The 17626-nt window shown below is 39.5% G+C and overlaps 1 protein-coding gene across 1 annotated transcript; it reads right to left on the reverse strand.

Moving 5' to 3' along the window:
• Window positions 1-13017: 13017 nt before the first annotated feature.
• On the reverse strand, window positions 13018-14576 carry LOC104105032 (uncharacterized). The gene is made up of 3 exons (XM_009613259.4): window positions 14138-14576; window positions 13385-13490; window positions 13018-13293 (listed from the first exon to the last, which is right to left on the reverse strand). Exons 1-3 carry the CDS (start codon window positions 14142-14144, stop codon window positions 13203-13205), a joined length of 204 nt encoding a protein of 67 aa, XP_009611554.1. The 5' UTR covers window positions 14145-14576; the 3' UTR covers window positions 13018-13202.
• Window positions 14577-17626: the final 3050 nt, after the last annotated feature.

The raw sequence follows: 17626 nt of genomic DNA on the forward strand, positions 1-17626 counted from the left end.
TTCGATGTTGTTTCTTCTCATCCTTCGACTCCATCAGCTTCATCTCCGTCTTCACCATCACCAGCAACTGCTACATCATTTCCATCTTCATCCATTCCACCATCGGGAATTGTTACATCATCTTCACCGGCCAGACCCCGTCAGTAGGATTATACTGGATTGTTGTTGTTGTTGTTGTTGTAAATAAAAAGGTTCTTCTGCTCAAGTATTGTTTGAGTCTTACTTTCATCTTATTTTCGTTACGTTTTCGTTTGAACATCCATAAAAGTCTTCAACCTTTGTGTTTGCTTAAGAATTTTGTGCTCGTTTTCATTTTGCGCTTTGCTCTGTATAGTCTCAGATGCAGAGCATTATCCCTTTTACATGAGGGTTTTTATAAGTATTTGCAAAAATTTACTTTTTGTGTCCTTTCTTATACGTCCGTCGGGTGCATTTTCCCCGAAAGCGTTTTGATTTCGGGCACAAACTCTTCTGAAACCAACCCTTTAACATGAGGGATTTCATAAGTGAGAACCCTCTTATGTTTACGGTACTCTTGAAGAGGACGTCTCATGTTCATTACGACATTAACATTTGAAGTACTTGTTTAACTTTCAAATGGAAAAATTAATTCATCGTTCAGTCAAGAAACAATATAAAAACAAAAGAAATTGCCATTACTTGTGGCTATCTTGTACAACTTATTTCTACGGGCTGATTGTGAAGTCCCCGGTCCCGATGATGTATTATGTTCCCGGATTTTTGTTCCTCGGTTGACGTGGCATTCATTGTTGTCTTATCCTCATATCATCCTCCTTCCCCCAGTGTTTGAATGCAAAGAATGTGAATTGGAACACTAGAGGTCTTACGTTTTCAAAGATCCCACCAATGAATTGCTAGACAAACATTAACTCGGCAACACACCTTACTTCCCCTTAGGAATTCATGCTATCAAGCGAAGGATTATCTAACAATCCTCTAGTGGTTTGTTCTCGTGAACGGTAGGGTAACCTTTGTCTGATAGCAAACTTAACTTCCTAGTGGGAATTTGCTATAGAGCCAAAGATTACCTAACTGTCCCCGAGTGAAGCCTTGGCATCGGAGATCTTATTGTTGATGTCTTCGTAGTATGCTTTCTATCGCTGCCTCATTAAAAACTTTGCCAGAAAAACCCAATTGGGATAAAAACTTAACGAGGGAAAAAAGAGTGCAGCACATACTTCCCGCTAGGGTAATGTTCATCAGCAATAATATCTTTTGAGGTGTGCCACATTCCAGTTGCTAAGTAAACTGTCTATGTTCTGGTTCTCCAACTCGTAAGAGCCTTTTCTATTGATAGCTGAAATCTGATAAAGACCTTCCCTCGTTGGGCCCAGCTTCCCCGTATTAAGCTCCCGGGTATTTGGAGTTACTCTCCTCATAACTAAGTCCCTCACTTTGAAATAACAGAAATTAGCTCTTCGATTATAGTATCACTATATTCTCTGCTTTTGAGCCGCCATTCTTACATGTGCCAAGTCACTGCGTTCCTCGAGCAACTCCAAGTTGATTAGCATTGCTTCATTATTCGATTCACCATCTGCCTATAAATACCTTAAGGTTGGTTCCCCTACTTCCACTGGTATCAAAGCTTCTGCGTCGTACACAAGGGAAAAAAGGGTTTCTCCTGTGCTTGACTTGGCCATTGTTCGGTAGGCCCATACAACTCCAGGTAATTCTTTTGGCCAGTTGCTTTTTGCTGCTTCCAACCTTTTCTTGAGATTTTGAATAATCACTTTGTTTGTTGACTCCGTTTGACCAGTTGCACACGGATGATAAGGTGAAGAGGTGATCTTCTGTATCTTCAAATCTTCAAGGAACTTTGGAACTTTTGCGCCTATAAACTGCGGCTCGTTGTCTCATGCAATCTCTTTTGGTATTCCAAACCTGTAAATTATATTTTCCCACAGGAAGTCGACCATTTCGAGCTCTCCGATCTTCTGATAAGGACCTTCTTCCACCTATTTAGAAAAATAGTCAGTCAAAATTAAAAGAAACCTTACCTTTTCAGGAGCCGGTGATAGCGGTCCGACGATGTCCATCCCCCATTTCATGAACGGCCACGAGGACAGAATCGAATATAGGGGTTCTACCGGTTAATATACTAGTGGAGTGTAACGTTGGCACTTATCACATTTTCATACGAAGTCTTTGGCATTTTGTTCCATACTGGGCTAGTGATATCTTGCTCGAACTAATTTCAGCACCAAAGAATTTGTGCCCGAATGGTTGTCGCATATCCCTTCATGGACTTCTCTCATGACATAATTAGCTTCTTACACTTCTAAGCACCGGGCCAATGGGCCTTGAAAGGAATTTCTGAACAATTGGCCTTTCTTGAAGTTATATCGTGTAGCTTTGGCGCGTAACACTCTTGATGCTTTGGGGTCTTCGGGCAACTTTCCATGCTCGAGATAATCGATTATTTTGTTTCACCAGTCCCAAACCAAACTAGTCGAATTCACCTCATAGTAACCATTTGTGTATGAGACTGAGTTCATCAGTTGTACTACCGTCCCTGATTTCGATCCCTGGACTTCTATCGAGCGTTATCTTCCCTTGGGATATGAGTGATTGACCACTCCCGGAATCGTTCCAATAAAGCATGAACCTTTACCACGTATTGTTGCATTTGTTCCTCTTTGGTGTCAAAAGTTCTGTAGACCTGATTTACCACCAACTGCGAATCACATTTGATTTTGATGACTTCGGAGTCAAGCCTCGGGGCCAATTCTAGCCCTGTAATCAAAGTTTCGTACTCTGATTCATTGTTAGTTAAAGGAATCGTTAAGATGGCTTGTCTAAAGGTTTCCCCTGAAGGCGTGATCAAGACTATTCCGAGTCCGAACCCTTTTACGTTTGAAGCTTCATTCGTAATAAGCTTCATTCGTAAATAAGGTCCAAACGGCCGATGTCGATTATGACACCATTATTGCCTCCTTGGCTGCCAGAGGCAATAGTCCCGGATTGAAATCGGCCACGAAGTCAGCCAAGACTTGTGACTTAATTGTAGTCCTTGGTTTATACTCTATATCAAACTAACTCATTTAGGCGGCCCATTTGGACAATCGACCCAAGAGCTCGGGTTTATGGAGGATATTCCTCAAAGAAAAAGTAGTCACCACAATTATCGGGTGGCATTGGAAGTAGGGCCTTAGCTTCCGAGCGGCGACTAAGAGAGCTAAAGCCAGCTTTTCCAGATGTGGGTAGCGAGTTTCTGTTCCCGTTAAAATTTTTCTAATGTAATAAATGGGAGATTACGTACCTTCATCCTCTAGGACTAAAACTGCACTTACCGCAACTTCTAAAACCACGAGGTAGACTAGCAATGTTTCACCTTCTTTTGGTTTTGAGAGCAACGCAGGGCTTGACAAATATTTCTTCAACTCCTTCAAGTCTTGTTGACACTCCGGTGTTCATTCGAAATTGTTTTTCTTTTTGAGTAGTACGAAGATGCGATGACATTTTTCCGATGATCGGGAAATAAACCTGCTCAAAGCTGTCAATCTCCCTGAGAGCCTCTGGATTTCTTTTACGTTAGACAATTGATCCGGGATGTCCTCTATGGCCTTGATATTTTCGGGATTTACCTCAATTCCCCTTTGTGAGACTAGGAATCTTAGGAACTTACCCGAACTTACCCCAAAAGCACACTTCTCGTGGTTAAGCTTTTATGCTCCCTCAAGATGTCGAATGTTTCTTGCAAATGCTTCAGGTGGTCACCTGCATTCAAAGACTTAATGAGCATATCGTCTATATATACTTCCATAGTCTTTCCTATTTTTTTCGAATATTTTATTCACAAGTCGTCGATAAGTCGCTCTGGTGTTTTTTAACCGAAGGGCATCACATTGTAACAATATATACCAAAATTCGTTATAAACGAAGTCTTTTCCTGGTCTTCTAGGTTCATCTTGATTTGATTGTACCCAGAATAAATATCGAGGAAACTCATTAACTCGTGCCCATCCGTGGCATCAATCATTTGATCGATATTTGGCAATGGGAATGAGTCTTTCAGGCATGCCTTATTAAGATCCTTATAATCTACGCACATGCGAAATTTATTATTTTTCTTAGGAACTACTACATTGGCTAGCCAGTCTGGATATCTTACCTCTCGGATTAAACCAATATTAAGTAAATGGGTTACATCTTCCTTCACAAATTTATTCCTTGCTTAAGCAATAGGGCGCTTCTTTTGCCTTACCGGAGGTATGTTGGGATCCAAGCTTAACTTGTGTACGGCTATCTCTGTCAAGATTCCTGTCATATCCTCGTGCGACCATGCAAAACAATCGGCGTTAATTTTAAGGAATTCAATAAAAGCATACCTGATCTCCGAGTGCAGTCATGTTCCCAAATGGAATTTCCTTTCTAGGAATTCTTCGAACAACACAACTTGCTCTAGTTCTTCTACCATGGACTTCGTCACGTTCGTCTCTTCTGGTACTTGAAAATACCTTAGTACCTGATATTGTTCGGACTCTTCTGCCCCGGGGCTAACTTCCTCTACTTTGGGGGATGGTGCCGGCTCCAGTAATTGCTATGACGCACGTTCCATTCCTTTGCTACTGGAGACCGAAATAGCATTCATCTCTCTTGTTACCGGTTGATCACCCCTTATCTGTTTGTTCCCCTCGGGTGTCAGAAACTTTAACAATTTGTGATATGTTGACAGCACAGCTTTCATCTCGTGCAGCCATGATCTTCCCAAGATGATATTATACCTTATGTATCCATCTACCACTTCGAAGAGAGTTGTCTTCATTACTCCCTCAGCGTTCGCGAGCAACAAAATTTCTCCCCGGGTTGTCACGCTTGCGAGGTTGAATCCAACGAGGAGTTTCGTTGCTGGGATAATGCTTCCGACCAGTTTAGCTTGCTTCAGTACTCTCCATTGTATGATATTAGCTTAACTTCCTGGATCCACTAAAACATATTTAATTTTAAAATCTAACACATTTAAAGAAATTACCAGCGCGTCATTCTACGGTAGCAGCAATCTGCCTGTCTCTTCGTTCGTAAATGTGATATTGTCTTCCCAAAGCCTTTTACTGTGAGTTATCGATACTTTTGTCTTCTTTTCTGCCAAAAAGGTGACCATATTAATCCCATTCCCTCTTAAGATCATGTTGATCATCTGGCATAGGGGTTCTTCTCCTGCTTTCGAGGGTTTCGCATCGCCCGTGTTCCGACCATAATTATTTTTAGCTTGGTCACTCAAGAATTCTCTGAGGTGACCATTCTTTAACAGTATTGCCACTTCTTCCCGGAGGTGTCGGCAGTCCCTAGTACGGTGGCCGTTAGTTCCATGGTATTCACACCATAAATTGGAATTCCTCTGGCTTGGATCATATCTCATATCTCTCGGGAATCGTGCATCTTTGATATTTCTCATGGCTAACACCAACTCCACTACACTGATGTTGAAGTTATACTTTGATAACTTTAGGTAAGAATAATCTCGCGACCCCGGGATTTCTTTATCCTGCAGCGATCTGTTGTTCCGTCCACGATCGTTCCTTCTATCAACGATGAACTTGTCTACTATCCGGAAGCTCCTTCCATGACCTTCTGTCCGCTCGTAGGGCAAAAATCGGCCCCGCGAAGTCCGTTGATCTGTGTCAATATCATCTTTAATTTTTTCTCTGTTCTTCTCCCGTCCTTTGGTCGACGATGGAAAGCCAACATGATCGTCTTCGATCCTTATTTTTTTACTCGTACCGGTTGTGGACACCCGCCCAAGTCATCGCTTGAAACTCGAGCAGACTTTCCATCAACTTCTAGGAAGCGTCCGAACTTCTCGAATTTAAACCTTTGGTGAACACTTCAGTTGCCTATTCATCCGGGACGCCAGTAGTAACATCCTTTCCTTCTGGAACTGGGTAACAAACTCTCGTAATAACTCAGATTCTCCCTGCGCGATCCTGAATATATCGGCCTTTTGGGCTTGTACCTTTCTGGCACCGGCATGAGTCTTGATGAAAGAATCCACGAGAATCTCAAAGGAATCTATAGAATTCTCGGGAAATAATGAAAACCACATTAAATCTCCCCTTGCGATAGTCTCACAAAATTTCTTTAGCAACACGGATTCAATTTCGTGAGGAGCCAAATCATTTCCTTCACCTTTGTTGTGTAGGTGGTAATGTGCTCATGTGGATCTAAAGTTCCATCATACTCCGGCACTTCAGGCATTTTGAACCGCTTTGGCATTAATTCTGGGGCTGCGCTCGGTTTATACGGCAATTGGGTATACTTCTTTGAATCTGGGCCTTTCAGTACTGGTGGTGCTCCGGGGATTTGGTCCATACGGGTGTTTACTTCATTCATGAACCGTAAAAGTTTGTTCTTGAACGGGTCGTTCTCGCTGTTGAGACCGGATCTGCTTCCCCCAGCCCGGTCGGAACCGACTTCACCCCTGGGAGTATTGTTGTTGACTCTCTACATTGTTTGGTTCGCGGGGACACGGGGAAGAATTAGATCTCGCCTGTTTGCATTATTCAAAGCCCCCGATAGTGCCTGCTTCAGTTTCGTCATAACCTTATCCTGCCGCGTGAGATGACCTAGAATAATCATTTGTTGCTCTTGTAAGACCCTTACCGCATCGACGATATGCTCTTCATTAGCATCATCGGGGGTTGTTTCCCAAATATGTCGAGGATATTGCCTGTCATGCACCGGCGTGGCGTCATTCCTTCGTTGTGGGTGTCACTGATTGAATCCTCAAAATGAGGTTGATCCCCTCGAATTTCAGGATTGTGAGTGTTGTTAGCATTATTGACTACCTTTTGTTTGAGATTTTTTCTAAGACAATACAATCAAAGCTTGTTAGTAAAAAAGGCAAGGATCAATTTAATTGCATGGTTGTCTAGGCCCCATGGTGGGCGCCAAACTGTTTACCCGTAAAATGATACAGTTGAATTTGTTCGTGGTTTCTAAATAAGTGAATTAATTTTATCGAAAAAATAACAAAATAACTGATGAAATATAAAATACTTAGCCTTAAAATGTAGATGAAATGACAGAGCTGACGAGTCTGGGAACAGGGTTTTCGGACACAATAGTGATGAAATTAGAAAGCGAGAAAGCAAAATTGTATTAAAATTCTGTATAGAATGTAGTGCAAGTTAGCCAGAAAATTCCTCCCTTTACAATGATCATTGAGCTCTTTATTTATAGCTATGTCTAGGGAAGGAGGTCCTAGGATCATGCCCTTCTTTAATGTCAATTATGAGGGCCATTGATAAAGATGTAATGCTAGACATAAATCCTAAATTCCTTGTAACGGGCCATCATCCTTAATGTTGCAAAATATTATGTATTAAATGTTACCAGACGCAAAGCATTTAATGCTCTTTTTATGATCGTTATTCCTTCCGGTGATAAGCGGAATAGCTATGTTCGGTGGCCATCCCCATCTTGGGTTCCACGTGTCCTTCCTTTAAGCGGTCACGTGTCATGTCATATTTTTTCCTATACAGATATCTAATCTTTGAAAATGATTATAAGTTACATGTTAAGAAGATAAGAAACCCCTTTGCATAATTATATGAAATAGAAAATATACCTCAAGTAATTTCATCGAATACTTGCTAGCTCGCGCCAACACACGTACCAAGTAACTCTAGCCGTCAAAGCTTATACATATGGGAAGAACATGAACGAATAGTCGTACCAAAGGATATTGGCACCATTTACCTTCTTTTTTTTGTTATAATGGTGGTGTTTAGATCAGCTTGCGCGCACCTCTAGTAATTTCACCAAGTACTTGTTACCTCGCACTAACATATGTATCGAGTAACTCTGACGATCAAGACTCGGACAGATGAAAAGAAATAACTCCGAATTTTTGTACCCACTGGGATTTCAAACTGATGGATCTTAGTATATTACCACAGAATCATTCACCTTTTATTTAGATGGATCTCAGGATTTAGTTCTTCTACATCCTTAGTGTGATGAGTCTGGTGAATGCAGATTGAACAATATGAAGAAATTACTTCATTACAATACAATTTGTCATTATCCATTAATTTCATTGGATTAGTTGAGGATTAAACACCAATCAAAAATCTTATAGGGCAAATAGGCAAGTGAATCAACTTCAACATGAACTTTTGCACTAAACTTGGTCTCATGACTAGGTGGTTGTTGGAGCATCAAGGAATAAAGCTCGAACCAGGGGCGGAGCTACAGCCGGCAACAAGTGCTCAATTGAACACGCTTTATTAAAAAATTATTATATATATGGATCAAATAATACTTTTATATATTAAAGATCCCTAACGAAATTTAAAGATCCCTAACGAAATTTCTAGTTTTATCACTGGTCCGGATAAATTAGCTTGCATATAGAGCCAATGCAATGCGGCCGCAATCCAGGAATGTTAATTCGGGTCGGGCCAAAATACTCTCCTATTCTTGAGATTAAAGTCTTGGGTGTAACGAAAAAATCGTAAAAATAGCACGGGCTAGCCAGTTTTCGGACTGTAATTGAAAAATAGACAGCGCTTGCAAAGTCATTGAAAAATAGCCATTATTTTGCTGCAACACAGAAGTTCCAGTATTATATACTGGAGATTGGTGCACCTGTGTATGAACTTCTAGCATATTATGTTGGAATTCCAGCACACTGAAAGTTCCAGCATAATATACTGGAGATTGGAGCACCTGTGTATAAACTTCCAGCATATTATGTTGGACCAGTATGTTATACTGGAACTCCAGTATATTATGATGGAGTTCATACTGAAACTCCATCATAATATACTAGAGTTCCAGCATAATCTTGTGGAACTCTAATATATTATGCTGGAAGTTCACATGTAAAAAATTTGGAACTCCGGTATATTATGCTGGAATATTTTCCAGATTTTGAACAGTATTTTTGTTCAGATTTATCTTTACATGAAAAGTGGCTAAATTTCGATTACTTTTGAAACTGTGGCTATTTTTCAATTACCACTTGTAAATCTGGTTATTTTTTAATTTCACCCAAAAAAATCTCAATCTTAGTGCTGCAAATTGTCTATATTTTTTTCTAAAATTCAACGTTTTAAGATGTTTCACTTCAAGGATTAGTCATAAAATTAACGTCTTAGAAAGGACAAAAAAATCATGTCTAGCGGAAAAAGGAATCTATAGGGTGGATTACCTTTATATTCCTATCACTTTGGTTGCATGTTCTTTTATTCTCTAAATTGCTTCAGCTACAATTAACAGACATGTTTTACTTTATTCTTTTTTTTGCTTCAGTCATGGCTCATTTGCCTTCACTAAACGTTCTAGTTGTATAAGCAATACTGTCTTGTACTTCAAGCGGGCAACGGCATTGCTCGTATTTACGGTATGGATGAAGTAATGGCAGGTGAATTAGTCGAATTTGAAGATGGTACAATAGGCATTGCTCTGAATTTGGAATCAAATAATATTAGTGTTGTATTAATGGGCGATGATTTGTTAAAACAAGACGGAAGTTTTGTAAAAGCAACGGGAAGAATTGCTTAGATACCCGTGAGTGAGACTTATTTGGGTCATGTTATAAATACCCTGGCTAAACCTATTGATGGTAGAGGTGAAATTTCTGCTTCTGAATTTCGATTAATCGAATTTGCCCGCCCCAAGTATTATTTCGCGTCGTTCCGTATATGAGCCTCTTCAAACAGGTTGCTTTTAGTCAAGTTTTTCCTCTTTGATTAATCGAATCTGCCGTCCCTGATATTATTTCTTGTCGTTTCGTATATGAGCCTATTACCAGTTGCTTGTGGTCTGTTTGAACTTTGAATATAACATGTATACTAAAGCACTTAACATGGTATATTATATATACATACATATCGAAATACTGCACATGTTAGGTGAATATATTATATAAGGAGACAACAACACATCCCATATATAAGGAGACAACAACACATTCCATCAATCATTCGGGATAATCTAACATCCCCAATACGATATGGACATTTGGACTATAGACAATATAGCATAGGCAGTCCAACATTACGTTTAAAAAAAAAAGAATAAGAATGAGTATCAAGAATAGGGATTGCTTTGACTGTGGTAGGCAAATTCCCACGCATTACCCACCCGTTCGTCACTTTGTTCTCAACTCTTCTCACCTCTTGAGCGTGACAAGCTACCTTTAGTTCCTTCTACCCAACTCCCCGAAAACGTCGTTCGACTTACATGTGTTAAGCATATAGCTAGCGTTCCTTCTGAGCCAGGATCAAACTCTTCTTTTTGAGTATGAGCCCTGCAGTGGTAGAAAAATAAACCTTGCGCCCAACTCTATGGTTGCTGCTTTTTTCAAATGTGTGAATAGTGATCGTTGTTTACTTGCGAATACAATATCTTGAGTACTTATGATCTAGCAATATGTTACTAGGCACAGATCATTAATATGGATGTATCATTAGGTTGTGCCGAATCAAATTTGCTCGAACCATGACAACTTAGACACTTGACTACTATTAGTATTATCCAAACTTATATGAATCCTCACTGATCATAGATGACCAAAATATGAGGTTTTACATATTTAAATTGCAAGGTAGAAAGAATACTTAGAGGAGAAGAGACTACTTCCACCTTATCTTATCCACAAACCAAACATTACCAAGTAGAAACTAGAATTCAGATAACTTCTGCCCTTCTAAAAATATTTGCTTTTGCCTAGAATGTGCTCTATTTTCATGTCAGAAACAAAACCTCTTCTCTCTTTTCTTTAATTTGAACAAGTTACACACACCTCACTATTTCACTAGGTACCTGCGACCTCCTACCAGCACAAGCAGCACAAGTACCGACAACTCTACCAACCAAAACTTAGGCAGATGGGAATAAATCACCAACCTCGGTACTCTTTACCAACAAGATCTGCATCATTTTATCCCAAGTCACTAAACCAGTATGGTGTTTCCAGCCATATAAACAGCAAATATCTGAAATACTTCCACTATCCGTTTCCACTTAAATACCCGGCTCCCACAGCAGCAAGCTTCAATTCGCTGTGGTCTTCCCACTTATTAAAACACACACTACAGCCAGCTTTCTAGTTTCTTATGACAGCTTCAGGTCCGGCCTTGACGCCGCTAACTAGCAGTAATTTAGTATAAGTGAACACTGAATAAGGTCTGATTGAAAACTTTAAAGGGAAATAAAGTAAGCAATGACACTATTACTCAACTGAAGCTAGCTCCTCGAATCCTCTTTATCGTGAGGGTGATAATGCATCAACCAATAATATCAGGAACTATTTTCTAGACTAAATCTTTACAAAAGAACTGTTCCAAACCACCTATTTAAATTCTGCAACACCTGGATTTTGGAAGGCACATCACCGATCAGAAAGATCTCAGCCTCTCAAAGTTATATTAAAATGCTCCACAAAAGACATTCATATCACATATATCCTGCATTTGCCATTGCCATTGCCATATATTCTATGCACAAGGTGTATTAAAGGTCCTGGAAATCAGCATAATAAACTAGAAGTTCCGCAACAACTGAAATGCAAAAACAGCTTTTACAGAAACAGAAAATGAATGGATAGCCATACAAAGAGGAATATATAATTACTGACTTCAACGGGAGAAACAACACCTTTAATTATACAGAACGGTGGATCTGCACATCCAGGAGTCCAAGATTTGAAAGGACAAACAGGTTTTAAGAGGGAGATGGTTTTGAAAGAATATTAAGAGTTTAAGAAGGAAACAGGGTAATGAAGACGGAGATAGGTTCAGAAAAAAGTTATGAAAATGGATAAACAGAGAGGCAGATGGCCTCAACAGAAAGTTAACACCATATAATTTGGAACAGTTAAAATGACAAAATCGATGACTTAAACAGCTGGGCTTTGAAGAAAAAGTTCACACCAACATATTCCTGCTGTTTTTTTAATGTTATGTAGCAGCGGAAACCCCAACGGCCATTTACTCCACAACATCTTCAGCCCAAGAGAAAAAGAAGGAAAAAGAAAAAGACAGAAAACAAAGCAACCAACTTCTTTGCAATGGTTTGCAGTAAAACTGATTAAGTGGAGTGGATATAGATGATCACAAGCTGATTCCACCTGATTTTGGATTGACACATAGTTGATTGTATATAAAATGAAGCAGCTTCGCATGAGCCAACATTTCTCTATGATTATATAAAATGAAGCAGCTTCGCATGAGCCAATATTTCTTTATGTTCCTCCCAGTGCTACATATATGTCCCACGTAGATCAGGATACGATGTTCATTACCTTTTGCTTACCCCACAATTGACATTTAATGAATGGACATGTAGCTCCTCCATCCTCCTTTCTAGTTATTGACAGATATAATCCACCTCATAAGGCGAACGACACCTGTAGCATCAGTATTTAATTCTGAGAAAATTCTAAGTTCATTAATTGACCCTCTGCCTTTACTAAATTTATCCTAATAGCCAAGAATGATGTCTAACTTGATTGTGCTCATCTAAACCAATAGTCTCTTCAAAATAGATGTCAAACAAGGAACTCATAAAAAAGGGGCAGCCCCGTGCACGAAGCATCCGTGTTAATGCAGGATTCGGGGAAGGGCCATACCCTAAGGGGTTATTTTATAGGCAGCCTACCTTGACTCAAGTATCAATGACAGATTCCACGGCTCGATTTTGGAGATTACTTTATCGTTGCTCCAAAGCTTCCCTCCAAACAAGAAACTCACAAAGAAAAGCAAAACCTAACACTTATTACCTTATAAAAGAATCTTAAATGCCTACCGGGAATAGGAAATAAATCACAAAACTCTGAAAATTTTTTGCTAAAGAAAGTTCTATAACCAAATAGGCACCTCTCCTAACCAACACTGAACCAAGACACATAATCCAGTTGGTGACCTAAAGTTCTAAATTGACGTCCCACAAAAACAAACCAGAATCAGCAACAGACAAACCATATCAAACAACAACTACTACTACGCCTCAATTCCAGGCAAGTTCGAATCGGCAACAGCCAGATCATATCAGGAAAGCGAAAGCCTTTTATATTTCAAGTGTACAACATACTAAGATTCAACTCAATGTCATACTGCAACACAACATAGAACTGATGATACATTGAACACACGAAACGCCGGGATTAAGAAATAATTAAATCTATAAATCTCCAGAAAGCTAACAAACCACATTGAGCAAACAGCAGCTCTTTACTTCTTGGTGTCTTTAGTTCCAGCATTGCTACCTCCTGCATCTTTTGCCGTCTTCTTTGCAGTCTTCTCTTGCAGAGCTTTTGCATCCCTATATTCAACAAACATATAAAATAACACTCAAAATCCACTAATAAACAGTTAAATACATAAAAACCTAATCTTTGAAAAAATATATGTACCTTTCACGGCGCTGCTCAGGAGTCAAACCATCATCTTTTCCCTTAGTCTTGCCTTTACCAGTCCGAGCTTGAGCTCTTTCCCGATCTTTTTCCCTCTGATTTCCCCGTTCGATTCAGTCATGGTAACACAAATGTAAAATTCCAAAAACAAAAAGACACCATAAAACTAAAAGCAAAAAGTAAATCTAACTAAAATTTAATGTACCCACAAAATTCCACACAAAAAAGTTACCAAGAAAACACCATAATACACAAAAGGAAAAATAGATCTCATCCAATTTGAAGTACCCCGCAAAATTAAACACAAAAAAAGAGGTAAAATCATGATCATAAAAAGGTTATTGACAATAAACAATTAAATTTTGCTAATATACAAAACACATAAAAAAAAACATAAAAACAAAAAGGCAAACATAAATCTAATTAGATTTCACAAAATCTCATTCAATTTGAAGTGCCCACAAAAATACACACAAAAAAGGTACAATATTTTTACAATATAAAATAAAATAAGCAAAAACTATAGGACACACAATATTTCAAAAACAAACACCATAAAACACAAAATTAAACATAAATTTCAACAAATTTCAAATACCCACAAAACTAAAACACCAAAAGCACCAAACTTTGGGGAAAACTAACAAATTTACCATAAAAACAATCAGAAATTGAAACCCAATTCAAGAATATGCCCAAAAATGTAATAAATAATCATATAAATTAAAAATATTCATGACTTTTTAAGGATATGAGTCATTGTAAAGTAGCTGAATTGGGACGCTGTGAGGAGAAAGTCTGCACAGAAAGAAAGGCGAAGAAAGAGAAAAGGGCAGACGAATAGAGGAAATATAAAGTAGGAGGGGGCGATTTATAATAATGGAGAAATTAAGGGGTAATATTTCAATTACTCCATCCGTTCTTAACGTGTTTGATTGGACACGGAGTTTTAAAAAAATAAAAATTTTTAAAATCTGTTGTATTAAACAATTCAAAAATAGACCCAGAGTATTTGTGTGATTATAAAAGATTCTGGGTAGAATTATAAATTTAAGTAAAATTATTTTAAATTTAAAAAAGAATTATTATTTTTTAAACGAATAAAAAAGAAATAATTCACGTAAATTAGAATGGAGTTACTAATTGGTTTTGATTTTTTTAATCAGAATACTTTTCCTAAACAACGTTGAATTGGAAAAAGTGATAACATCGTGTTCCTTTCCTTAGTTGTACCTAACATGTGATCGAGCTGTCAATTTCCATCGTTCGGGTAATCACTTTTGGAAAAAACGAATTCTAGAAAAAAAGAAGCTTCGCAAATAGGCTATAAGTCTAGTTTGATTTACAATTAATATTTTATTTGCTTATATTTTCTTAATACGTGTTCGATTAAACAAATTCTAGCATATCATAACTTTAGAGAATCTCAATATTTAATTTAAAATGCAAAGAAAATTATGAAGCCTTTCGGGAGTGATTTTCTTTTGCCTCTAAAACAAAAGTGATTGTTTACCCGAAAAATCAGATATAGTTGAATTTATAAGTAATTCTAAGAATATGTGATATAGCTTGACATAAATCGTACGTAGAAATGAAAATGTTGAGATTCTTGGCTATAAAAATGGGATATAAATTATTGAACAGGAAGAGTGAATATGCTGAGTAAAACAAGCTCAAGATGTTTATTCTTCAATAAATAGAAGTAGTCTTTTTTTACAATGTGTCCTCTGTGCTTACAAAGATTCTCATTTTATAGTAGAGGGATCTTACTTTATTTATAATAAAAAATATATAGTGGAGAACCCATGATGAATTCTCTCTTTCGCGATTCCTGCCAAGATTCTCTCCCTTATTGCGGTTGCAACGGCTCATGTCTGCGAGCTCGATACTGGCTCGAGCTCGGTATTGGGTCGAGCCCTCGGCCTTGGTTCAAGTTCGACATTCGGGGTGAGTGTCAATCGGTTTGTGCATCTTCGACAACCTTCACGTTGCCTTGTGGTTCGATTTGGTCATGGGCTCGATAATGATACCGAGTCGATTCCTCGATCAGTCTTGGAGCTCGAAGCCTGTTTGTACTATCCTCGGAACTCGTCTCGAAGTCTCACTTCGATCGCTTACCATTCGAACTCGATCAATCGTACGGAGGCCAAAATCTATTTCGACCGTATACAGATAGTCTCCTCGTTTCTCAGGAAGAATGTGGTGAGAAGCGATATGATTTTCAACGGCTCGATCAGATTATAAGCTGACGTTTTCACTGGGCTCGATCATGACGTACGTGATAGCTGTCCCGTCGATTCAGTCTTTCAAGGTATTTAATGCACGTCAGACGGTGGTCGGCCACCGCTGATACTGAACCGCCACGATATAAACATATAAATAACTCTTCCATTTATCATTTACCACTTTTACATCTTCAATCTCCCAAATTTTCTTACTCTTTCTGCCTCTATTTCGCCGCTTGTAGAGCCACCTTCATCAGCGTTTGGCACCATCAACCTTTCATCTTCCTTTGCTTTTCTTTCTCTTACATCGATGGCAAAAACTTCAAAACCGTACCTTAGAAGGAGAAAGCTTCCTCTTCACGGTCGTCCGGCGACAAGGCGCCGGTGGAGCCACCTCCCCACGAGTATATTCCTGGCCCGTGTACTCTGAAGATCAATTTTAAGGTGAAAAATCCTTTGTCAGTTCCGGGTCGATGTGAGCATGTGTCGATGTACATGTGCTCGATAACAGGGGGACATCTCGAGGTTGTGAGGAAAGACTACAACTGGGGTCCCGAGGTTGTGTTTCAAATTCCCTCTCCCGAAGAGAGTGTCATTGCTCATGTGGAGGGTTTTTTAAGTGTTTATAAGTACCCCTTCACATTGGGTCCCGTCGACCCAGTGGTTATTGATTTTTGCAAAAGATATCAGGTCACTCTCGGTCAAATTTATCCTTCTCTATGGCGCATAGTAACCTTACTTCGCTTCTTCTCCAACAAGGTCGGGGGGCTGGATTTTACCCTAAATCACCTCATACGATTGTATCGGCCTCAAATCTTTTGAGGACTAATCAGGCTCCATCGTCGGGCATCAAAAGCTTTAATGTCAAGCATCGACGAAGACAATGATTGGGTTGGATGGGCTGTTATATTTGGGTGAGGACCCATGACCTTATCCCGGAAGATAAAATGTCGTTCCCCGAGGAATGGAATTTCGACCGTAAGTGATTTTCACAAGGCGTTGCTTTTCGTATCTTTCTCTGGTTCTATCTGATATCTCCCTCCGATATACAGTTGCCCCTTGGATGCCACAAGCGGTACCCGATCTCGAGGATTGGGTTCGGAAGTTAGCCTCGACTTCCTCTTATGCCGAATGCGCTTGGCGTGATTTGGCGAAAGGTAGGTGGGAGGCCAAGAATCACGGTAAGGGTCACTTCTCATGTTTTTCGAAACATTTTTTATGCTCCATCCGTTACTGACTTCCTTTCATGCAGGCGTAACCAAGGATGTCGTTTTGAGGTCTTCGAGTGGTGAGGAAGGAACCAAGTCCCCGGTCCCGAAACTGGGGAAAGATAAAAAGCGAAAAGTTGTCTCTCTGTCATAGGACCTCAAGCCCAAAACTCGAAGGGTGAGAAGGAAGGCAATCGCTCTTCCGATGGACTCGGTCCAACGACTGAGAGAAGAAGAAGAAGAAGAAGAAGAAGAAGAAGAAGAAGAAGAAGAAGAAGAAGAAGAAGAAGAAGAAGATGATGATGATGATGATGATGATGATGATGATGATTTGGCTTTGGTGGTCCGATCCGCGAAAGCTAAAGCTATCGAGGTCGCTAGACCTTCTGAGCCACTGACAGCTACACCAGTCGGGGCCGGTTTCGATACCCCGAGCCTCGATCAGAGCGTCCCGAGTGATTCTCGGGACCACGATAGTGGGTCATTCACCTTCTCTTCCGACCTTTTCTGAGGAGGCGTTAAAGGAAGCTCGAGAATTGAAGACCCCCGATATGGGTGGAGGCTCTAGTGTAAGGGATCCTTTTCAGGATTGCTTTACTGGAGTCGGTGATGCCTCCGATATTAGTGACACTTCTCTTCTCCTAGAAGAGGCCCAACATTTCATTTCTCGGGTAATGATTTTACTACGCTTGGTTTCTTCGTTCTTTTCTAAACATGACTTCTGTTTTTTCCCTTATGTGTAGGGCAATAGAAAGTTTCGATCCGACCTTAGCCAGTATGAGGCCGAGCTTCAAAAGATCTCGGGGAAG

The sequence above is a fragment of the Nicotiana tomentosiformis genome, chromosome 9 (assembly GCF_000390325.3).
Source record: "Nicotiana tomentosiformis chromosome 9, ASM39032v3, whole genome shotgun sequence".
NCBI lineage: Eukaryota > Viridiplantae > Streptophyta > Magnoliopsida > Solanales > Solanaceae > Nicotiana > Nicotiana tomentosiformis.

Bases quoted from the DNA above. Each gene is read 5' to 3' on its own strand.
- LOC104105032 (XM_009613259.4), bottom strand. The intron at 13,294-13,384 runs GTACATATATTT...TGTTGAATATAG, and splicing joins CCTGAGCAGCGCCGTGAAAG to GGATGCAAAAGCTCTGCAAG.